At 39.1% G+C, this 25,921-nt stretch overlaps 1 protein-coding gene across 1 annotated transcript; it reads right to left on the minus strand.

The window, feature by feature from the left end:
- Positions 1-505: 505 nt before the first annotated feature.
- On the minus strand, positions 506-946 carry LOC134532230 (circumsporozoite protein-like). Its single transcript, XM_063368651.1, has one exon. It carries the CDS (start codon positions 944-946, stop codon positions 506-508), a length of 441 nt encoding a protein of 146 aa, XP_063224721.1.
- Between the last annotated feature and the right edge of the window lie 24,975 nt (positions 947-25,921).

A 25,921-nucleotide genomic window follows, 5' to 3' on the forward strand; every position in this document is an offset into this window, starting at 1 on the left:
CAGACGCCGCCGCAACAGCCACCACAACAGATCATGCCACTCCAGACGCCGCCTCCGACGTCGCTGCCCCAGATGCCGCCGCAACAGACACCGCCAAAACAGACACCAACACACCAGATGCCGCTGCACCAGTCGCAGCCGCAACCGACGCTACCACTCCAGACGCCGCCTCCGACGTCGCCGCCCCCAGCTGACCAGTGGATTGCTGGTGCGACGTCGGGCAACATCGTCAGCGAGACAACACACTGCGAGACTGCCGAGTCAACGCCATACCATGCCGTGGTCATCACACCACCACCACCGACGCCGCCGCCCCCAACTGCTGTGAAGGCTCACAGTGGGCTGACGCAGTGCGAACCGGCCGTGCTGCCACGTCCACCAGAGGACAAAACAACACAAGATAACCTGGAGGAACTACCCCGACGGCGCCGCCCACGGGTGCTGAGAAAGCTGCTGGCACGGAACGGCATCGCAAAACGACGATTTTGCAACACTTTCAAGGGAATCAGCCACCTGTCGAGCCATTCACAGTCAACCCGGCGCCACCTACACCCATCACACGTGCCGCTGAAGGCGCCGCCACACCGCCGCCGCCCGCCACGCGCACCACCTGGGACACGACGCCGCCTGCCACGCGCACCACCTGTGCCACGATGCCGCCCGCCACGCGAGCCACCTGGGGTGTGCCGACACCTGCCGCGGAAGGCGCCGCCACACCGCCGCCGCCCGCCACGCGAGCCACCTGGGGTGCGCTGACACCTGCCGCGGAAGGCGCCGCCACACCGCCGCCACCCGCCACGCGAGCCACCTGGGGCGTGCCGACACCTGCCGCGGAAGGCGCCGCCACACCGCCGCCGCCCGCCACGCGAGCCACCTGGGGCGCGCCGACACCTGCCGCGGAAGGCTCCGCCACACCGCCACCGCCGCCCTCCTCGACCGCCCCCATGGCAGCAGGTATGGTCAGCGCGGACACCACGACGACGCAGGACACACCAGGTCAGTGTTCCAGTACAGCTACCCAATGCATCACGTCCATGCGGGTAAATAAGTGGCGCTGTCGGACATAACGGCCTCGTCGGAGGGGGGGCATTTGACGTCGACCTAAGTGTCTCCCCGGCTCCTTCAGGCCGTTATGCCTCGCCAGCGCCATCTCTTGAGTGTGTGGTGCGACGCAAATGACGGTGACGTGTGACCTTGTGTTTCTTTACAGGATATGACTTATTATTTTATTATAAATATATTATTGCTTTACGTTTTTTGTATATTTTTATTATAATTAATTTTGTATTGAAGGGTTTTGTATTTTATAAGTTTTAATTGTTCACCGGGCGCCAAGGCCGCGGCTTCCGCCTGTGACCAATCATCGTGTTCCGTGGGCTCGCGGAGAAGGGGGGGGAGACTCGGGCGCCTAGGCACGGCAGGGGAGTGGGAGTCAGTCGTCGCCAGGACTCGGCAGACAGCGGTCACGCGAGTGTCATCGCTCCGCCCTAGCGGGAGAGAGTCGTGGACCCGTCACGAGAGGCGACGGACGTTTTGGTAACGCCGCTCCGGGACGGTGAGACAAGCGGGCGCGGTATTAGCACAGGCCAGAGTGCTGCACCGTCAGGCAGACATCCTTTCGCGCGCGGGTCATAAGAATTATGTTTCTTACGGTGGAAGTAATAGTCGTCACGGGCGGGACGTCCTGTAATTTTCTTAATCAGATTAGTGCGCGGAACCGGGTTTCGACCCACATAGAGATAGTCACAGGCGGAAACGCGGAAGCCCCATGTAAAGTGTTCAGTGTCTTGAGTATAAAGGACCATCAAACTTTAATCGAGTTGTCCTCATTTCATCTCTGGAGACTAAGTCCCTCGGCCACGCGGCCTGAACCCCCCTCTATCGAACCCTGAGTAGCCGGCAGAACAGCAGCATTGTCAGGGACTAGTGGACCAGACCACGACACTACCATGCGGGGGTTGGGCACTTGGACTTGGGGTCCGCTATGTTTTTTATCCAGGACTGGATTTAGTGACCAGGGACACAAGCGCCCCTGGAGGTGAGTGGTTACACTGACCACTCACTCCGCCACCAGTCAGCATTTTTCTACCAACTATCTGTCTACATTGTCAAGCGTAAAAAAACCAGGACGTAATCGTTCTTATTACTTATTTTTTAAATCGGTGTTTATATATTATGTAGCGGAAACTACGTAATATAAATAATAAAAAGAATGCTGTGATTTTCAATACATAAATTTATCTATTTCATCCTACAAATTTATACGTGCGTATGAAGTTTTGAAATGTTTATATAATATTTTTATAAATTCTGATTGTATGGTATAGGTAGACTATTACCATATACATTGGTTCTATGCAGTTTTATGTGATAATATTCTTATTAGTCAAATGTGCGGTTTTTTCGTAATAATGCTTTCATATTTACTATCGTTTTTCTAAAACAATGGATACTTCAGATAATAGTGGAAGTAAAGACATTGTTGATGAACCTGTCATTGACTCGGAATCAGAAGTAGAAATTGATGATTGTGACCTGGTCCTAGACTTTGAAGCATCTGATGCAGGTATCTGATTATTATTGCAAGACTTTTTTGTTTTTTATTTTATACAAATAGAGCACTTATAAACCGGAATTGTCGAGAAACATTTTCTGTAAAACACAAATTGTATTGTTTGCTCGTAATTGAATGTCACGTCTTGTTTAAGAAAAACCAAATTCCGAAGTTGGCCGAAAGTGAAGACTTCGGGCGTGTTCGGGTAGGTCCTCAACTCTATGTGGAACTTAGGCTTCCCGTTTGTAGCATGCTTGTATGCTCTTTGTTCCTGTCTTACAAGGATTGTAAGATGCGTGTTGAAAATGGTGGTTTGGGTTTCTAGAAATTTCATTCTGTTTTCTGATTGTTTAAGGATATATGTTCTAGTAAAATTCTTTTGCGTTCTTTACTTGTCAGACCTCCTTTGCTTAGATAGGAATATTTATTTAGTATTGGCTGATTTAGGGTTTTGCCTCGAGCTTTTGATACCTTTTCATTTTGTTTTTCGTTAGCCATGGTGCTTTATTGAAATCACTGTTCCTGTTGTGCGTTTCCTTTCCTGCATTACTATGGTGTTTTGTTCTTAACGTATAATTTTTATTAGATACTGATCCGTAGTATCTTACATCTATATATTTAATTTTTAGCTGTTTCCTGTTTCTTTGTAAGAAGATTCATGTTAAAATTCATTTGCTTTCATGCCTTGTCACAATGCCTTTGCTTAGTTGGGGGCTTTTATTTATTTTTGTCTTTTAGGGTTTTTCCTTGTCCGTCGACGCCTTGCTTTTTTTTTTGTTTGTTGCCAACCACACGTCTTGTTTGTAGAGACTTCTCATTCGCAAGTTAAGGTGTATCTCTTTTTCACTGCATTACTGTGGTGTTGTGTTCTTTGCAATTGTATTGTTACGGTCGTCAACTTCCAAAATCCTGTGTCTTCCGTAAAGATGGTATGAGAGGGAAAGTGGAAATGATGGTGATAATGAAATAAATAATGGGTGGAAGTCTATTAATATCCTTAAAATGGTCAGCAACACTAAATGTGGTGGTGATCCTTTTACCCTTTTGTGGTTTTATAAGGCCTTCATTCGAGCCAAAATGGATTATGGCTGCTTGTTTATGACATCTGTATCAAAACCCAGGCTTTGTGAACTGCAAGTCTTGCAAAGTAGATGTCTCAGTATGTGTGTAGGATCGTTGTCATCCTCTCCTGTATCAGCCTTACATGTTGAAGCTAATGTAGAGCCATACCACCTATGTCGGATGCTGCTGTCCAACAGGCATTGGCTTAAGGACAGTTATTATCGGAAGAGTCAGTTACGTACAATAATTAATGATGTGGGAATCGACGTCTTACCTAAGTTACTACGTAGTACCACACATCTTCCTGCGCAAGATAACATTACTTCATTTATGCTTCCTTAAGAAATATATAAGTGCAATGTGCATCACCTATTTCTTGCACCAAAACATTTGCTTCTCCCAACGGAAGTACAAGCCTGCATAAATCACATGTTACAGCTACGTCTAATTTTATACACGTTTACACTGATGGGTCCGAAATGGATTTTCTTGTTGGTTGCGCCTACTATGTCTCTGAACTTTGAATTTCTGGGATATATAAGCTCCCCTCTTCTACCAGTGTCTTTTATGCAGTAATGTATGCTATATACCAAGCTGTGACCTTCCTCTCCGCACAGCCCTGTGTCAATATCTGTCTACACTGACTCGTATAGTGCCATATCATCCTTGACTTCTTCTTCACATCCACTGTATAAAGTTGCTTCAGACCTGTTGTTGAGGATAAAACATACATGGCATATGCCGGACTGGTGGTGATTTTCGCATAATCTGGCTCCTGAGCCACATGGGCATACCAGACAATGAGTATGCAGATAAGCTTGCAAAACTTGCTATAGACTCTGGAGACCCTTTTGGCGACTTACCTCTGGCCCATCTCCATAAGCATCTACAGATGGAAATTTGCCAACAGTGGACCAAGGATTGGAGTGCTTCAAAGACAGGCCGGTCATACTTCATGGTCCAACCCCAATTGCAGCCCGACGTGTGGTATCGTACGGTAACCAGAAAAAGAGGTTCTGTGACTACCATGGCTCGCCTCCGTCTCAATCACGGTCAATTCAAGCAACATTTATACACAATAAATATCTCTGATACCCCCGAGTGGGACTGTGGGATTGCTAGCCAAGATGTTAATTACATACTTTTACAGTGTCCTTTATTGCTAGCTATGGATGTCCTGTATCAGCAACTTATATCATGGGGTTAGTACCCTCCTTATAACAGGGAATATATATTGTCCTCATTGCACTTATACGCCTACGAAGCTGTTTATGGATTTCTGTGCGTAAATAATGTCGTCCTCTAAGCTTTTGATTTCGTCGATGTGTCCCATCTCTCTTTATTTCTTTCTGTCTTTGTGACGCTGCATTTTCATTCATTGTTTACAAATTACGTAACTGGGTGGTGACGTCATAGTTACCGATACAGCATCCGCAATGTCTGCAATATTCTTGCAGCCTCCGAAGAGATCATCGATCATTCCTTTTGTACCAATACATCTTCTCTGTGCACACATATTTTGCTTCCTACCGCCCATGATTCGGAGCACCAGACTCACTTATGGCTGAAACGGACACGTAGGCCAGGACCAGTTGTGAAGTGAAGTGAATTATGGGTGATGAAAGGGGAATTGACGTGTTTCTACGGGATTCGTTTTCCTTTTAACTTTTTCTGATATCCCTAGGCTCTATGTGGATATTACAAAAAAAAATGGTTTGCTGTTTTCTCCATCACTCATCAAGAAAGGAAGTGATTATTCCCTTTTTAAATGAACTAAGAGGTTAATACTTATGACACATGTGTGTAGTTGATAAAAGAGCAGGTTTTGTTATGTTATTACTGGAAATCAGTCTGGTGACATAAAGTTTTGACAGTAATATACTTTTTACTTATTAAACTTTATAATAAATATCTAAAAAAAACCATAATGGACCACATTGGAGATAATGTGGTAAACATGTTATGCTGTCGGCCATTTCCTTCTTTGCATTCCAGCTAATTTGTTTTGTGGATCATATTGTATTTGTGAGTGCACAGTCCTACAACATTGGTTTATTCTTCTCTCGCAAGTGAATTTATGTTAGCATTTAATTTAATTAGTTATCTAATGGATTTAAAGTAGATTTGATTTGTTCCATTGTAAATTCTTTCCTTAACTTTATAACAGTTTACCAAGTAACAGTATCGTAGTTTTAATGGTGTTTAGTTTTACTGGTTGAGAAGTTTTTCCAGAGGAGAATTGAAGTTTCTTTATACCAACTATACAGTTCCTATGTTGGTGATTGGCATTGGGCCAGTCGGTCGAGCTGTTCTCGTCGTACCATTATGACTGGGTACTCACCTATCGTCACTCCTATTTTCAGAGTAGTGTGGATCCCTACAAACTATCCTGATTTACTAATTTCCCTGGCTTAAGAAGCCTTTTCTGACTGAGTTTATGTTTGTCACAACAGCCCGAGTTCTCCCCACGAGTCGATTTTGAATGTTTCATGTTGCTGATTTGTTGTAGGTTTTCTCCCTCTCTTTCGAAGTTGACTCTCACGTCCTATGTCATTACCCCCTCCTCTGCCTGTCATTTCAGCATCTCTGAAGGTTGCCTGCTGTGAGTTGCTAGTGGATAACATATTTGTTGTGGTTGCTTGTGTACTGTAATGCTATTGCTAGAAAACATTACAAACAGCTTTCCGAGCAGTCTGAACCTTGCTTGTGCCATCTTACCCTCTTTCTGTGGACGATAGCCTCCGTTTGTGGCAGACGCTATTTTACATTGTGGTCGTTTGGGCAATTCGCCCCCCCCCCCCCCTTCTTTTTTTTTTCACTCTGCATCCAATTGTAACCTGTTACAATTACTGCCTGCGTGGAATACTGGGTTGCTCCGTCACTACTGCAGTTGACGACCTCTATCAGATGGCTGGAGTGAATTCGCTACGGACTGTTATTTGCAGAATGGCATTCACGTTCTATCGTCAGGCTTCTCGCCATTTGAACCCTCTCATTACTGTTCTGGCGGCCTATGATGATCAAGACTCTCACCCTCACTCACGTTCGCAACTGCAAGCTTCTTTATCCGTCATAAGTTTTAGGATCAGCCTGCTGCTGCTCCATTCTTTTCTCTTAATTCTGCACCTATTCTCCTCCCCGCATTGCTGCTTCAAACATTTCTCTGAGCTATGTTTTTTGTTGCTCTCATTTATGATGCTTTTTGGCTGTTCTACCATCCCTGTTTTCTAATCTTTTCAAAGGGTTATGTTTTTGCTTTTGGAACTCACGTTCCGTTCCCTTCCATTATTGCTTCTGTTCATGTTACGGGCAATCTTGCAGTGCAAGTATTTCTTTTACTTTGCACAACAATGCACCATTCTTATTATTTCTTCTCTGATGTTCACAATTTCTTTCTGGAACACTTGGTTTTTCTTGTTTTACTTGTTACTTTCTATGCAGCTTTCGTTCTTTCTTATGATTTTTTTTTAAATTTTCAATCCTGCATTACGAATGTTGGAGCACTATTTAGCTGTTGCATGCATTCTTTCTTTGATGTTTCAAAGCACATTGGGGAAAATGTAACCTTTATTTGTTTTTCAACATCTGTACAGAATTTTAACAAAATAATAAAAAAAAATTACTGTCTGGACTCGGCCTCACACTGATATTCATACTTTTTTCCTTTCCAATAATTAGGATTTTTTGATTATTAGGTGCTTTACAATTTCTAAGATTTGCAGCTATTGAGGTATTACCAAATGAGTCACATTTCCAGTACTTGTTATGTCCAACGAACAAAATTGTTCAGGAAACACAAAAAACTTATAACATTGTTTGTTAGTAACATGGAGGTTTGTAATTGTTGTAACTCATGCAAAAGTACACTAGGGCAATTCCATATGCGACTGACTCTACATTTGACACAATTTGCGTTTTGTTTTGTCTTATATTACAATTAGTACTTTGTTTTTAGTTTCAATTTAAACATGGCTTTATAGCAGTTTCAACAATTATTATCTAGAAAAAAAATGGCAATAAATTATATTGTGAAATATCATTTATTTAGTAAAATATAAACGTGACTGACACTACATGCAAAAGGAAGTCATTTTCAAGAGTGTTTTTAAACTTCAATAATCTTCCTCTGTACTGGTGTAATAACTTAAATTTGTGTTTTTATTGAAAGTGCATGAAACACACTACTATAAAATGGTGAAATAAAATCTTTAAGTTATATAAAAAAATATTTATTAGTAAAATGAATTGTGACTGACACTACAGCCCAAAACGTGACTGACACTACACTCACTTTGTGTAGTGTAAAAGGCAGTATTTTTAAATGAAACCTTAGGATTGAAATCACAACACATAAATAAGAACTCAAAAATTATTTTAAAGCTACAAAAGTGTAGTTAATGAACTCGTTAAAATGCTATTTTTGAACAAAAACACCTGTAACAGTTCGTTTCATACAAAAATAAAGATTTTGCGGCAATTTTAGTTTTTGTTTTTATTTTTTCACAGAATGCTGCACTGACAAATCCAAACACTTTTAAAATCTTGCTCACCTGTTCCAATTGTACATCCGCCTGTCGAAAACTGCTCGCAGCTTGCGCGATGAGAATTAACCAAAAATAACGTCCTTCAGTAACATTTTACTGCAAGTACACGAAGTCAGTGCGGCCTCAAACGTGGCCGCACCCAGCGGAAATGAACTTGCCACGAGCCAAACGCCGACGTTGGTAGCCGCAATTTATAATTGAAAAATATCTAAAAAGTTTCAAAACAAATGATTATTAAACGGCATGGCTCTAGGTACAGAATGTTAAATTCTCTCTTCGACAATTTCTACATACTTTGCGAGAAGCCACCGAACGCGCCCTACTGGTGCAGTGGTCGACAGACGACTGGTGAAGTCCTACCGCCGTCTCCTCCACGCAGGGGGGAGAAGTCACATGACCTCACCGACCAATCACACGCACTCTTCATTCACACTACACCTCCCAAACCAATAGGAGTACAGAACACACACTGAAAACAGTTTTCTACACATAGAGCTAGGGACTTTACATTCTCTCTCTCTCTCCCACATCGTGAGACAGCAGTTATCACTTAGTTCCTATGACCAGTGGGGAATCACAGCTTTTGTCTTTCTCTTACTGGGGAATCACTGTTTTTTTCTCACTTGCACTTACAGGCCTCTTATGCCTCTCTTTCTATACCTCACCCCAGACACAGTACCGTGTTCTAGAATCATTATGTAACATCTGCAATCTAATAAAAACGTAATATATAATTATAATACAATATTCAAATTTAAATAAATAATAAACTCATTACACATAATATTCAATAAATTTAAATAGCAAAACAACGTTAAAAGGATGACAGAAGAAACATGATTATTAAATAATTATAAATTTAGAATAAAATATACTGGCAACCTAACCCATTCTTAGTAACAATATTATTAGTAGAAAGGGCATGTATGCTGGAATGCTACATAACCCCCCCCCCCTACTTTTTGATTAAATTTACAAAATTAAATCAAAAAGTACCAAAAGAGACCAAATTGTTTCCATAGATTTTATATTTGCACCACACTATCAATGTTTCATACTTATCTCAAAGAAAGAAGTCAAAATTATTATTCTTTACACATATTTAACAGTTGGCAACCTTGCATCATCTCATTTAGTATCAAAAATAATCTGTAAAAGTTTCATAACAGCTTGTGTATGTGTGTACAACATAACAGTGTTGACATTGTTTACAAGGGAATTCTATAACCTTGGCTCACATACTATTTTATTTTTTTCCAGCAAAACATAATTAAGAAACACTTCAATAGAGGGGTGGGAGCGGCAAAGGGAAAAGGGACTCTCTGCCCTGAAAAATATAATAGGCCTCTTGCCTGATACAAATTACATTTTAAACCCTTGCTTCCCAGCGGCCTCAAACACAATAGCAAAACATTGCTGATAATAGTACACCATTAGCCACTTTGCAATTAAATTCTGTAACTTATCCACTCTGATCTATAATGCACAACACAAGTTTTCTCAACATTTGTAAAACCCTTATCATTTCAATTATTTGGCAAAAAATTCTTGAAACCAATTTATAAGCAATCTGAATGTTAACTATATTTATTTCTGTGCCTTAAGATCCTGCTAATGCTACTTGAAAACAAACTGAAGTGTCAAATTCTCTGATACCTTGATACATTACATGTTTTATTCTTTCCGACATTTACCTGGTTCTGAATGCCATAAACAACATAATATTGACGACACATGAGGGGTGGGGTCGGCAAAGGAGAAGGGATCCACTCTTGCAAAGAAAAATCGGTCACGCTGCTGGAAAACATATTTAAAGTTAACCTCCTTGCCGCCCAGACAACCTCACAAAAAGAAAAACTGTTGTAAATAAACACTTTTAGCCCACTTCCTTTTTATTCTCAACCAGATTTACCACAATAGACAATATGTAAATACATTTTAGATTACTCACAGATACAACCTCGACAACCGTAAAAACTACAAAAAAAAATACCATAAAAAAACAATACTACCAACTTCTGAGTTCACATATTCTCGTTGATTTAATTATTTTCAACACCCTCCCTCAATTAAATCAACCAAGTAACTCATCAAACTTTACACATATGACTACTCTAGGCCCATTTGTTTTCTGAGCCTCTCAAAAGTAGGCTTACTAAAAGCCTTTGTGAAAATGTCAGCTATTTGATCTTCACTTGACACATAACACAACACTACTGTCCCATCATTCACTTTCTCTTTAACAAAGTTATGGCGAACATCCATGTGTTTCAGTCGCTTGTTTTCAATGTTTGATGCAGCTCTGATAGCTGATTGGTTATCTTCAAAAATAGATGTTGGTTCCCCACACTGCTGAGATAAATTTAGCTCCAGGGTCAGCTTCTTCAACCAGCATGCTTCTGCTACTGCGGCACTCAGAGCTACATACTCAGCTTCTGTCGTTGATAGAGCCACAGAAGTCTGCTTCTTAGACGACCACACCACTGTGGATTTTCCCAACTGGAACACATATCCTGATGTTGACTTCCGATCTTCAAGATCCCCTGCCCAGTCTGCATCGACGTAGCCTTGCAATTTACTTTGTCCTTTCCTGTATGTCAGACTCATATTAATTGTCCCCTTAATATAGCAGAGTATTCTCTTCAGGGCTGTCATCAGTTCTTCATTTGCTTGTTCTTGGTAGCGGCTTAAGAAACTTACTGCCCAACAAATATCTGGTCTTGTACCTGACACTGCATACATTAAGCAACCAATGAGCTGCCTGCACCTAAGTTCAACGTTTCACTTCTCTCAGTATTATGAAGACTGACCTTTTGGTTTGGATCTATAGGTGTTCCCACGGGCTTACATTCTGTCATTCCAAACTTACGTAAGACACTTGTAAGGTATGAGGTCTGATTCAGCGTGGTTCTTCCAGTCGACAGGTTATGTTCAATCTTGATTCCTAGGTATGTTGAAACCGTCCCCAGATCCTTCATTTTAAAATATGTGCATAATGTGTTTTTAATTGCTTCTATCCCCTTTTCATCTGTACCCACTAATAACACGTCATCCACATACAGGAGAATATACAGGCCACTTGATTCATCTTTCTTGTAGTACAGACAGAAGTCACTTGTGGACCTGGTGAATCCTTCCTTCTCCATAACTTTGTTGAACTTTGAATTCCAGTATTTAGGTGACTTCTTTAAGCCATACAAGGATTTGTTTAATTGTAGTACATTACCTTCTTCCACTGTTACACCTTTGGGCACTGATAAATAGACAGTTTCTTCTATGTCTCCGTAAAGGAAAGCTCCTGCTACATCCATTTGATGAATGGGCATGCCCTTATAATTTGCCATAGCTACAAGCACCCGCATTGTCGAAAGTCTTGCCACATGGGCATATACATCAGATGAATCAAAATATTCCTGTTGCTGAAACCCTCTAGCAACAAGTCTGGCCTTGAACACTGTTGGTGGGTCGCTTCTATCATCCCTTTTTGTTTTAAATACCCATTTTGTCTCTATAAGATTTACATCTGTCGGCCTTTTCACTTCAATCCATGTATTGTTTTCCTTTAAATTTTCCAACTCTGTTTTCATTGCAGTTTTCCAATTTTCTGACTCTACACTGTTTATGGCTTCTTCATATGTGTTGGGATCATCAGGTTCGCTCATGCACAACAAATTGAAATCATAATCAAATCTCTTCGGTTTACGCAACTTGTTCCTATCTCTTAAACACCTGGCCTCCAATGAACCCCTTTCTTCAACACTTTCACGCTTCTCCCAATTAATGTTTTCAGTTCTAGGTTCTTCCGGCGTTGGCTTTCTTGGTATGTCTGTATCAGGGAATTCTTCTTCCTGAAGGTTAGGAAAACCAAGAAAATCTTCCTTTTCATTATCCTCTATATCTTTCTGTGTCAGCGCACCTGGTATGGTTATTTCACCATGTGGCTTTTCTTCATGATGATTAGGAAATCCTAACAAGTGTTCTCTTTCACCATTTTTCAAAGGTCCAGAGCTTGTTTGTAATGGTTCCCTGCAATCTCTCACATTTGAGAATTTTACGTTGCAGCTCACTGTCACCCTGTTTTCTTTTGGTAGGAAAATACGGAATCCTTTTGATGTTTCGCTATAGCCAACAAATATGCGTTTCTTGGATTTTGCATCCCACTTCTTACAGATCTGATCAGCCACATGGATGTATGCTTCTGATCCAAAAACTTTCAACAATGTTATGTCATAGTTCTTACCCTCCCACAATTGATAGGGTGTTTTGCCTGCAAATTTATTAGTACCGGTTCTATTTATCACATAGACAGCGGAGTTTACTGCTTCTGCCCACAGATGTTTTCCCAATTCCTTAGCTATCATCATAGTCCTGGCTGACTCAACTATTGTGCGCATCTCCCGTTCTATCCTTCCGGACTGTTCTGGACAGTATGGCACGCTTCTCTCATGAACAATTCCTAAATTGAATAACAGCTGTTTCACGTCATTGTTAACAAACTCTGTTCCGCAATCTGTACGAAGGATTTTAAACATCTCACCCTTCTGATTTCTAAACCAGGCTGCAAACGTCTTCAATTTTTCTCCAACTTCACTCTTACTTTTTAAGAAGTAGACAAACCGGAAATGTGAATAATCATCCTTTAGAAGCAAGAAATATTTAGATCCACCTATGGACTGAGTTTCCATGGGACCACACACATCTGCGTGTATTATTTCCCCGGTTTTTGAAGTTGTTGTGTTGCTGTCTTTGAAGGAGCTTCTTGTCTGTTTACCTAAAATGCAAGGTTCACATACCACATCAAGTTCATCTGTAATCTCTTGGCCATACGACTTTAACACCTCTTTTACCTGTTTATTTTGATGAGCCATTTTTTCGTGCCAGCAATTTAGGGTTTGCTTCTCACCTACGAAGGCAAAAGTAGATTGATGTGGTTTAAATCTCATTTCCTGCACGTTCCGCCAGCGCCGATATTTTGCCTTGACTGTTTAAGATTTTTGACATGTGGTTGTTCGAAATCATAGTATAACCCTTGTCCAGTGCAGATCCTACTGAAAACAGGTTTATCTTCATATCTGGAACGAACAACACATTCTGCAATATGATTTTTGAGGTACTCTCACAGGTATCTGACAACAACTTGACATTACCAATACCTTCAGCTTTCAAAACTCTTCCGTCTCCAAATTTTACAAGCCTGTCTTTCTTCAAGACCCTATAAGATGTGAACAGTTCCCTTCTACAGCACAGATGTTCTGAAGCTCCAGTGTCTAAAAACCAAGTATTGTCATCACATGTGTCACAGGTCAGAGCTGATGTAAACACAGTGAATGCTTCTTCGTTTCTGTTAGCATTATGGTCTTCAGATTTTTGCATCTCCCTTTTGAAATGATAACAATTTCTTTTAATGTGCCCAATTTTATTAAAAAATGGCAGCGAATTGGATTTTTTACTGTACTCAATCTGAAACATTGGGCTCTCAGGTGGCCAATTTTTTCGCATTCAAGACACTTTGGATCGCCTTTTCTCGCAGCAGCAAAAGCTGTATAGTCATCTTCTCTCGATGAGTAGGTTCTCTCCTCTTCCATTAGCAGTCTAGCAGTCAAATTTCCCAGAGTTCGCCCCTCAACTGAAACAGAATCCCAGGCACTGACGAAGTGAGCATATGTTGATGGCAAGGCCATAAGAATTTTGGTTATTACCATATTATCAGACAGTTTTTCGCCAAGTTGTTTTAAACTACTAACAGTCTCTTCGATTCTGGACAGAAATTCAGACATACTTTCACCCGGCACACACTGTAAATTAAAGAATTTCTGTTGCAGCAGGTGTACAGAAAGTTCGGAATTTTTTTCAAACACAGTTAACAACTTCTTCCAAATTTCTTCTGCATTTTCACATGTCAAGACATGCGCCATAGGTCCTTCATTCAATTGTGTAACAATTATACCGTTTATCTTGCGTGCACGAACTAAAACAATTTTTTTTTTTGTGTTCTGGGCCCATAACCTGTTGTAAATAAACACTTTTAGCCCACTTCCTTTTTATTCTCAACCAGATTTACCACAATAGACAATATGTAAATACATTTTAGATTACTCACAGATACAACCTCGACAACTGTAAAAACTACAAAAATAAATACCATAAAAAAAAACAATACTACTAACTTCTGAGTACACATATTCTCGTTGATTTAATTATTTTCAAGAAAAACACAACCATTAGTGTTACAGCAAAATATTCTCCAGTGCTCAACATTGACATAGAAATATTTCAACATTCGAATGTATCATTCTGTCTTTACAAGACAACTCCAGCCTATAATCTTAGAGCATACACCTTTACTACCAGACACAGACTCTAAAGGTTTTAATTTATCACATCATAATTTCTGAAAAAAGTCATTCACAACATTCATAAAAGGTTATGTGTAAAGCTTCTAAACATTTCTCAATACTATATATACCTTGCCAACCATATTTATTATATTTAACTTTACGTTTTAAAGTGTAATTTTAGCTTTACCAGTTTCACAAAAAAATCTAACCAAACTTAAATCCATATGTATGTTGTACATTTTCATTAGGTGACATAACTCATGTTTCTTCTTTATATTTACCCTTACTATTCTAATACTTATAACAAAATATCATCATCCAATATTTATAACTTTTTTCTTTTCTTTTATATACTACATACAATTTAATCATTCCTAGCTCCTGAGCTAGCCGAAAGGTAAGGGGCGCCCAATTACAACCCTTTTAGCTGCTAGTCAGCTCGACTAACCTATTACCAAATTCTATAAAAAAATACACAAAGTTATACACAAGTATACACAGCATTTGTCATTACATATCAAACTTTAAGCTTTACATACCTCACTCAACTTTCCATGGTCTCAGCAATGAAATGTGCCAATTCATACAATTTACTCTGTACACATTATGGCCTACAATGGCCTCAACTTTATATGGTCCATCATATAGTTTGAAAAACTTATGAATCTTATTATCAATCAGCGAAGATAACTTATGTAAAACAATCAAAACTTCATCACCCTCTTAAAACTAATTTGCTTAACATTTTTATCAAACTTGCTTTTTCTTACACTAGCCTTATACATTAGTTTTTTCCTAGCATTTTCTAGCTTGTCTTTTAACTGCATTTCATCACTTTCAGGAAAATTAATTATTTTTTGCAACCTTGTGGTTGGCAAAACCTGTAACATCAATTTAACAGGTGTGCACCCTGTCCTCTCATACCAGCAATTATTTATCATTTTTTCCACTTGACTTACGACATTTGCCATGGTTTTCGTTACAATACACTCTAAACAATCGTCCCAATTCTCTCATCACCCTCTCTGCAGGGTTAGCAGCTGGATGGTATACCGCAGTGTACCCTAACTCAATACCTAAAATACTAGATAATGTTCTCCACTGCTCACTCCGAAATTGGGGTCCATTATCAGAAATTCTTTTTTCTGGAAGGCCTACCTCTTTAACATACATGTCCATTACCTTCTCAGTAACCACTTGAGAGGTAGCCCTTTTGATAGGATACAACTTTACATACTTAGAAAAAACATCTAACACAGCCAAAATATACTTAACACCACCTCTTCCTTTAGGTAAAGGTCCAAACAAATCAACACACACCACTTCTAATGGCTTGCTTGCCAAAACATTACCCATCAAACCTTGACATTTTCGATTCATTACCTTAGTTTGTGCACACAATAAACATGATTTAATACATTTAGACACTGTCCTATACATATCCCTAAAAATACAAAACCTTTGAATATATTTAACAGTTTTTGTTACACCAAAATGACCACATTCATTATGCATCAGAGCACATATTTCATTTCTTAAATTATTCGGAACACAGAGTACCCACTTAAGAATACTATTACTTACATTTTGAAACAAATGACCATCTTTGATTACAAATTTTTCCTTGATTACATTCCTACAACCTGGAGATTCTAATCCTTGTACTACCTTACTTAACCGGGAATTCTTGTTTACCTCTTCAGTCAATTTCTCAGAAAATTCCCCTGTACCATCCTCTATTTCTTTTATCTGTTTACTTAAACAGCGAATTTGAAATTCTTTTACTCGTGCTGATAGTGAATCTGTTACTACTCTGGATAATGCATCTGCAACTACTTGTTCTTTGCCTGGTATATGTTGAATGTTCAAATTATACTCCTGCAAGGCTAGGATACATCTGGTAATCCGCAAATGTAAAAGTTTACAAGAGCTCATGTGGCATAAGGCCTTATGATCGGTAAGCACTGTGGTTTCCTTTCCATAAATATATGTGCGAAATTTTGAAACAGCAAATACTATATTAAGGAGTTCCTTTTCTGTGGTAGTGTAATTTATTTCAGCTGCATTTAAAGCCCTGCTGGCAAAACTAATTGGAATCTTTTCCCCATCCTGATTTATCTGAAAAAGTATGGCACCTACTGCTTCATTAGATGCATCACATGAAATGTAAAATTATTCATCTAATTTAGAATGATATAACAAAATCTCCTTTTCCAATTCCTGTTTAAGACTTTCTAATGCCTGATCCTGAGCTTCACCCCATTCCCAGCACTGACCTTTCTGGAGCAGTTTTCTTAACAGCCCACAAATATGACTGAAACCTGGAATGTATTTACGAAAAAAATTGAAAAAACCTACGAGTCTCTCTAATTGTTTGCGGTTTTCTGGTGGAGGGTAGTTCCTTACTGATTCCAGCTTATCAGGGTCAATATGAAATCCTTGGGCATTTACATTTCCTAAAAAGGTAATTTCGTCCTTCAAGAACTCAGATTTCTGCAAGTTAGCTGTCATGCCCCCTTCCTGTAGTTTTTCAAGGACTAACTGTATTACATGGCTGTGTTCTTCAAAATTTTTTGTAGCAATTAGGATATCATCCACATAAATTGTTACTAATTCCAGTACTTCCGGCCCTAAAACTTCTTCCAATCCTCGAATAAAATGACTCACAGAAACATTTAAACCAAACGGCAGTCTTTTGAGACAATATGTTTTCCCTTGATACAAAAATGCTGTACAAGCTCTAGAATCTTCAACTAATGGGATCTGCCAATATGATGCAACTAAATCAATTTTTGAAAAATATTTACAACCCTCAAACTTTGCAACAGTTCTTCCATAGGTGCTGGTGATTCCCTATCTGGTATAATTATTTGGTTTAATTTCCAAGCATGTAAACATAACCTAACCCCTCCATTTTTCTTTTTTACAATAACCATGGGATTTGAATATTCAGAGCTACGCCTTTCAATAATATCCATACTAATCATGTTTTGAATCTCGTTTTCTACTGCAGGTCTTAAATTGTAAGCTACTGGGTAATGCCTTTGCACAAAAGGTTTATGTTGTCTCAATTTTAGTTCACATCCGTATTTATTATTCAAACCTGCGAAATTAGCAAATGTCTTATTTTGTTTCTGCAAAATTTGTCTTAATTTGGCCTGTTGCTGCTTCGTACCCCCTTGAAGCAAAATTTGTTGCACATCAGTTTCTGTAATATATGCTTTTTCCAAAAAAATTACATTCCAATTCTAGTTCATTTGAACACATTTCTCCCTTAAACATTTGTAACTGAAATGATTGTGTTTTCCCATCTGCTTCAAAAGCAATTTTAGTCCCCATCAAATATATACATTGTTGCGAATAATCAATAACAGTTTCATTTCCTTGTAGCCAATCAGCTCCCAAAATTATTTTATCACTTAACCCTTTCACAACAAGGAATACAATCCACATGCTAATATCACCTAATTTTACTTCTTAAAGGACCTGCTTTTTCACATTTTTGTTTCTAACCCCTGTAGCCCCTACTATAGTGACATTAGATACTGGTAACACTGCTAAAGATTTAGTGATTTTATTTCCTAATGAGTTAAAAAATTCCTCAGACATCGCAGTTACTTCACTGCCAGTGTCAATCAACATTTTTACTGGTGTTTTTATATCACTAATTTCCCCCAAAACATAAGGACATGTACCCTTTTTTCCTTGAAGAATTTGGTTACCAGATTATTCAACATCATGTAACAAGTCATCTCTATCATGTGAGGTAATTTTATTATTACAATTTTGCAAAACCTGGCATTGTGATACTGCCCCTTTTTCATTTACTTGTGGGGGGTCTGAGACTCGATCCTCCCACCCTATTGGTTATAAAATTTCTATGGTCTCGCTTCTCCTGTTGCTGTGGTTGTCTCTGCCCCTCTGGCGCTCTCCCTTCTTGCTGCTGCTCTCGTCTCCACCTGGGTACCCTGTCCTGGCCCTGTGCATTACCTTGCTGTCCCTGTCGTGGAGCCTGCTGCTGGTTGCCTGGCTGGTGGATCCTCTCCCTGGGTGGTCCCTGTGGCCTGCCTTGGTACTCTGGGTCCCTGCCCCAGAGTCCCTCCTCTCGTTCATCTCGTCGATCGAGAGTCTCGAGCAGTGCCACTACCTCAACACTTTGTGCTCTTAGTCCTAGAATGCAGTTTTGTACATGTCGATTGAAATGATGTACAACATGAGAAATAAACCGTTCATCTGTTATAGGATTACTGAGGTATTTAGCCTGACTGTACAGTCGATGAACATAATTGGCCATGGACCCATCTCTTCCCCTGTGTTTGCCTGAAAACAAATGTTGTAAGAAATCATCCTGTACATAAATTCCCCAATATTTATCAAGGAATGCTTGTTTGCCCTCTGAAAAGTTTTTCCATTCGCTTTCCTTACGCATTATCCACTGTAATGCATCACCTGCCAATTTTGTTACAAAAAGTTCTACCTGTTGTTCATCAGATCCTTTAAGATAATGAAATACCTTATCACATTTAGTGATGAACTGTATTGGGGTAGCTCCCCTATTATCCCCATAGAACTTAGGAACAGCCTTCTCAAATGTGTTAATTTCATCAACGGTGAGGGCTGAGCTATGAATGGTGCCCTTAGTAGCATATCGAATTCTAGACAATTTTTCTTCGACTTTCTTCAAACATTCCTGGCCTACTTCATCTCAAAATTTTTCGAATTTGTTTCCTATATTTACATTTTCAGAAAGTACCCTTTCTACATTGAGTTCCAAATTCCCCTGTACTTCCTGGATCTGTATGTTCCTAATATTTTCATTTACTTTAACATGAATGTCCTCAATTTCATAGTGGTTTCTAGCAACTCCTGCTTCAACCTGTAGACCTAAAAGTTTGTTTTTATTTTCTTGTACATCTTTCCCTACTATAGTTAAGTTTTCTTTCAAAATGCCTACATTACTACTACATTGATCAAGACCGGCCTGCATATTTTCAATTCCTGACTCACATACTTCAACCCTTTGTATGCAATCTTGAATTTTTTCATTTACTTCAGTTTGTACTTTGTAGAGTTTATCCTCTGTATTTACTAACTTCTGCTGTACCTGTTTAGGGTTTCCACCTTAACCTGTGAAATTTCCCTTTGACCATGTTCAACTTTTTGTGTGAGGTTAAGCTGTATCTGTGACATTTCCTGTTTTAATCCATGTTGTCCCTGTTTAAGATCCTGTTTCATTTCCTGTTTAAGATCCTGTTTCATTTCCTGTTTAAGATCCTGTTTCATTTCCTGTTTAAGATCCTGTTTCATTTCCTGTTTAAGATCCTGTTTCATTTCTCTCATCATATTCAATAACAACTGATCATTTGTAATAATCCCCCCATAACCTCAACTGGGCTATCTACAGTCGGATGTGTCCCCTGTTGACTACTTTCGGCATGATGTTCCATGTTCCCAGTTATTTTCTGGTGACATGAAAAATCCTGTTCAATTAAACTTATTTCCAAATTGGGATTGGACTGTTCAGAATTTTCTACATTTTCCTGAAAACCCATAAACTCTGATTTGCTATTGCTGTTACTATCATTATCCACGTTGAAATAAACAAATTACAAATTTTTACACAAATACAAGTTAAATGCTTAAAACCCATATAAATAACACAGTTTTATTAAATTTTCTCACTTGCTATTGTCGGCAATTCATCCCGCGTTGTACCTTGGAGTGACGATCTCAAAGTCCCGCGATGCGACGATCTAGAAATTCTAAGTAGTTCTGCGATGCGACGATCTCGAAATTATAAGTGGTTCTGCGATGCGACGATCTCGAAATTCTAAGTGGTTATGCGATGCGACGATCTCGAAATTCTAAGTGGTTATGCGATGCGACGATCTCGAAATTCTAAGTGGTTATGCGATGCGACGATCTCGAAATTCTAAGTGGTTATGCGATGCGACGATCTCGAAATTCTAAGTGGTTCTGCGATGCGACGATCTCGAAATTCTAAGTGGTTCTGCGATGCGACGATCTCGAAATTCTAAGTGGTTCTGCGATGCGACGATCTCGAAATTCTAAGTGGTTCTGCGATGCGACGATCTCGAAATTCTAAGTGGTTCTGCGATGCGACGATCTCGAAATTCTAAGTGGTTCTGCGATGCGACGATCTCGAAATTCTAAGTGGTTCTGCGATGCGACAATCTCAATGTTCTGCATACTGGATATCCCTGGGTCTCGAAGCTTCGGTCTTCCGTGGTTTTTACGATGCGTAGACAAAGCACAGGTGGTAAACAGTACAGCCGATGATTGATAGATGTAAACAAAGCTTGAAGTTCTTGACATATATTTTTTTTTCACTGCTAAAATGTCCGTCTCAATCTCAGGGTCGTGTCCAATTTCAAGCCTCGCGGCTGGGCGCCAATTGTAACAGTTCTTTACATACAAAAATAAAGATGTTGCGCCAATTTTAGGTTTTGTTTTTATTTTTATTTTTTCACAGTAGAATGCTGCACTGACAAATCCAAACACTTTTAACATCTTGCTCACTCGTTCCAATCGTACATCCGCCTGTCGAAAACTGCTTGCAGCTTGCGCGATGAGAATTAACGAAAAATAACGTCCTTCAGTAACATTTTACTGTAAGTACACGAAGTCAGTTTGGCCTCAAACGTGGCCGCACCCAGCGGAAATGAACTTTGCCACGAGCCAAACGCCGACGTTGGTAGCCGCAATTTATAATTGAAAAATATCTAAAAAGTTTCAAAACAAATGATTATTAAACGGCATGGCTCTAGGTACAGATGTTAAATTCTCTCTTCAACAATTTCTACATACTTTGCGAGAAGTCACCGAACGCGCCCTACTGGTGCAGTGGTCGACAGACGACTGGTGAAGTCCTACTGCCGTCTCCTCCACGCAGGGGGGAGAAGTCAAATGACCTCACCGACCAATCACACGCACTCTTCATTCACACTACACCTCCCAAGCCAATAGGAGTACAGAACACACACTGAAAACAGTTTTCTACACATAGAGCTAGGGACTTTACATTCTCTCTCTCTCTCCCACATCGTGAGACAGCAGTTATCACTTAGTTCCTATGACCAGTGGGGAATCACAGCTTTTGTCTCTCTCTTACTGGGGAATCACTGATTCTTTCTCACTTGCACTTACAGGCCTCTTATGCCTCTCTCTTGCTATATCTCACCCCAGACACAGTCCCGTGTTCTAGAATCATTATGTAACATCTGCAATCTAATAAAAGCGTAATATATAATTATAATACAATATTCAAATTTAAATAAATAAACTCATTACACATAATATTCGGTAAATTTAAATAGCAAAACGTTATAAGGATGACAGAAGAGACAAACTTGTTGTGTCTTTAATGCCAGGATTTTGGCGACTGTCATCATCACGGACATTAAAATTATTGACTTTTGCAACTATGTCAGCAGAGAGATTGTTTTCTTCAGTTTTTTGCGTTTAGGCATTATTATTTCAGTAGTTATTTGTCTTGCTAATGTATGCACAAGTGCTCTACACTTAGGACTCAACGGCAGATTCCGTTTGACTTTTGGGACCGCTTTTCCATATGAGCTTTTTGAGGCAAATGCTTTAGTAGGAGTCTCATCTTTGGCAGATGTATCAGTGAATTCTAACATTAGTTTTTTTTCTTTTATCTTACTTGTGTCTTCTCATCTCTTCTGATTTTTTTTTCACGTAAGGCTTTAAGCATGTCAACCGATGCTGTTTGTTTTATCAAATGTCGTTGGCGTTTCCTGTTTTCAGATTCTTTTTTCTTAAATTCTTTATAATCCTTTAGCTTTCAGCTTCTCTCTCTGCTTACACTTTCTTTTTGCAGCTATTTTCGCCATCTATGAGAAAAAGAAACAAACAAAAAGCTACATTTAATTATGATACAGGCTGTGATTGACTGGCTGTGATATTCCTCCGATATGGCAGTCACCTCACTACCTGAATCTACAAGCATATTTACTTTGGTTTGAGCTTCCCTGACTTCTCCCTGTATGTATGGACACATTCCTGTCTTTCCCTGTAATAGTGGTATTGACTCATCAGTATCTTGTAATAAATCTACAATGTCATGCTGAATTTCCCCTGTGGAACTGTTCTTTAACATTGTACATTGTTTGTTTGCCCCTTCATCACTTACCTGGTTAGGATTTGAGGCTCGATCGTCCCCCTCTACCAGTTTAAATGCTGGTTATCTTCTCGCCTGCCTTGACCCCTCTCATCTCTCTGTGGTCCTTGAGGTGGTTGTTCCTGCCTGCCGTTTCTTTGACCCTCACCTTGTTGCTGTTGTCGGTGGTGGTATGCCCCTTCCTGTCGCTGGTTACCTGGCTGGTGGATTCGTTCCCTGAGGTGTCCTTGTGCCGACCCTGGTACTCGATCTCCCGACCTCTCAGCCCTTCCTCTCGCTCATCCCTGCGATCCAAAGTCTTGAGCAAAGCCACCACTTCAATGGTTTTAGCTCTTGAGACCCAAAATACAGTTTTGTACATGGTGATTGACATGGTGTACTACATGTGATATGAACCACTCACTAGAAATAGGGTTGCTCAAGTTCTTGGCTTGGGCGTACAATCTCTGCACATAATGGGCCATGGGGCCATCTCTACCTCTGTGTTTTCCTGAGAATAAGAATTGCAAAAAATCATCCTGAATATACAGGATGAGCACAAAAGAAGTATACAAAATCAAAAATTCATAAAATCTAAACGGTACAACATACAGGCTACGAATCTTATATAGTTCATAGAGAATCTCTGGAAGTTTTTCTAACGTATTACAGGGACTCTATGTGTGCTCCTCTTGTCACACGGCAAACGTCGAGACGATATGCGAACTCATCCCACACCCTGCACAACATATCGGTAGTGATGGACTCTACCGCAACTGCAATTTGCTGTCTTAGCTGTGGCAAGGATTGTGGTAGAGGCGGGACAAACACCATGTCTTTGATGTAACTCCACAATAAGAAATCGCAAGGGGTTAGGTGTGGTGATTGTGGTGGCCACCTGCACCACACGTCATCACCAGCACCTGCTCGACCGAGCCATCGCCCAGGCAGATGTGTGTTAAGGTGTTTAGTCCATTGAAAAGTTACATTTGGGGTTGCGTTTTTTAGAGGACGCAATTTTATTTTTTTGATGTGTAGGGGGGGTCAGTGTAAAGCTAAAACCAAGTTTGTGGGGTCGCCACCCTTGTCCCACGGCCGCCATCTTGAAAATAGGGGTTGAAATGGTTTTTACGATATATCTCTTAAACTATTTATTTGATAAAAAAAATTTGTTAATATTTTTTGTTGCAAATTAAATTCTCTACAACTTTGGTCCAGTAACCTTTTGTCGTAGAACTATAAATAAAAAAGTTATAAGCGAAAATATTCAGAAATTTGAGAAAAAAATTTATATTTTTCGATATAATTTTTTTTTAATCATTTTACGAAAAAATGATATCTGACCATTTTTGTAGATCGTTTTTTGAGGAACAACTTTTATTCACATCATTTTTTGCCAACCCTTTCATATTGTACACAATACATTCAACTAATCATTACATACATAAACTGTACTTTTGCTGCTAATAGCAGACTTTCAGGTCTCTTCTCGTAGCTTACCACACAGCCTAGTCTCATTATCATAAAGCAACAATATAAATAATTTATTTGAAGCCTATTTCATGGTTTACCTTCAGCACAATGAGAATATACATAATTTATCACTTTTCGAAATTCCAGCCCTACCAGTTCCTTCCACATAAAACAACTGGATTTAACACTATTTCACAAACAGAATTTAAGTTACTGGAAAAGAAACAATGTAAATTAACTCTCTATTAACAAGCCATCTTTCACACATCATTTCAGTTACTTTTTATTTGTTACCATAAACTGGACATTAGTTTGGGACATTTGTAAAAAAAATTTTGTTTGGCACATGGTAACTTTAAATCAAAAATAGTACAGACTATTTCAGTTGCCTCATATTGATAAAGTACCATACATGTTTATCTTTTTTCTGAGAGCTGGTGTATGTAAAATTATTCCCGAATAAACATCCCAAGTTACCTCATGTGTACCAGTAACCCCATGTTACAGTATATACAGTTTTGCTGTTTACACTTAATAAAACTGTTCAGTGATGTATTATGAAATAGAAAGGAAAATTTATTGTACCTGGAAATATTTTTATCACCTTGTCTGCCATCAAAGACACAATTTCTTTGCATAGAATCTATACAGTATAATATTTCTGATACACTCAAAATGCTATATTACCAAACAATCTTAAGATACACATTTAACAAACCTTCTTTCACCAGTTGTACTTTTCATTTAAATCGTTCATGTTAGAGTTTACATAAGTTGTATTTTATTTTGCCCATCAAGATACAGTGATCTACTTAAAACTCACACACATACATACATTTAAACAAATATTGCAACTGGGTACATGTCAAACTCTTCTTGATATTTGTGTTAATTTTTTCACTTTGTTTCTGAGATGATACAGAATTAAAATCGCAGATGTGGACAATATTCCTCTAAATCATGACACAATAAGTGTACATTATTAATTGCCTTTCATTTACCAAAATCAACTGCAAAATACCTAGCTTGTCAATAAGCAGTCACATTATATGTGACACAAAATACATACAGATCCACCAATTATCCTTATCGATAATGGGCATCGGCTCAGCTCTAGTCAATTTTTTAATATATTTAATGTAGAATCAGTTTCATTCTAAACTAATCACTCTGTGAAACAAACATTGTCCCATGCATGTGCACGTCATTTAGTAATCGAAACCTGGAGTAACAAATTCTAGTAAAATCATCCTGGAGTAAATAACTGTAGGAACTTCAATTGAATAAGTTAGGTGGCACTTGAAATCACTCCAGGCAAATGCCCAATTCCCTGATGATCTTTTCATTAACATGGAATGGGTTGTCTTTTGCATTCTGTAAGTTTTGGTTGAATATTATTAATGTTCTAACACATTTAACAACCACTACTATTGAGGCCTTCCTAGTAACTGGTACCATAGCAAATTGTTCCTTCTCCTGGAAAAGCCACCACATCTATGATTGTTCAATTATCAGAGCAGGAAATCAAGAAAAGTATTGCTTTGTGTAAATTATTTTTTACTATAAAATATCAATGGACTGAACTAGTTATCTACATGAAATTGCATTTAATGAAAATATCTTGCAATTTTTTTTTTACTTTTTACATACATTGCAGTAAATACAAAAAACATCATCAATTGGAATTGATTTTTTAAAATACATCTATGTTAGGATTATCGCTTCACTGCACTTGGAATCATCAGTTAAATATATATTGAAACTTAATTCACAAATTGGCACCTAAATTACTTCCTTTTCAAACAATGTT

Source organism: Bacillus rossius, chromosome 5, assembly GCF_032445375.1.
Source record: "Bacillus rossius redtenbacheri isolate Brsri chromosome 5, Brsri_v3, whole genome shotgun sequence".
Taxonomy (NCBI): domain Eukaryota; kingdom Metazoa; phylum Arthropoda; class Insecta; order Phasmatodea; family Bacillidae; genus Bacillus; species Bacillus rossius.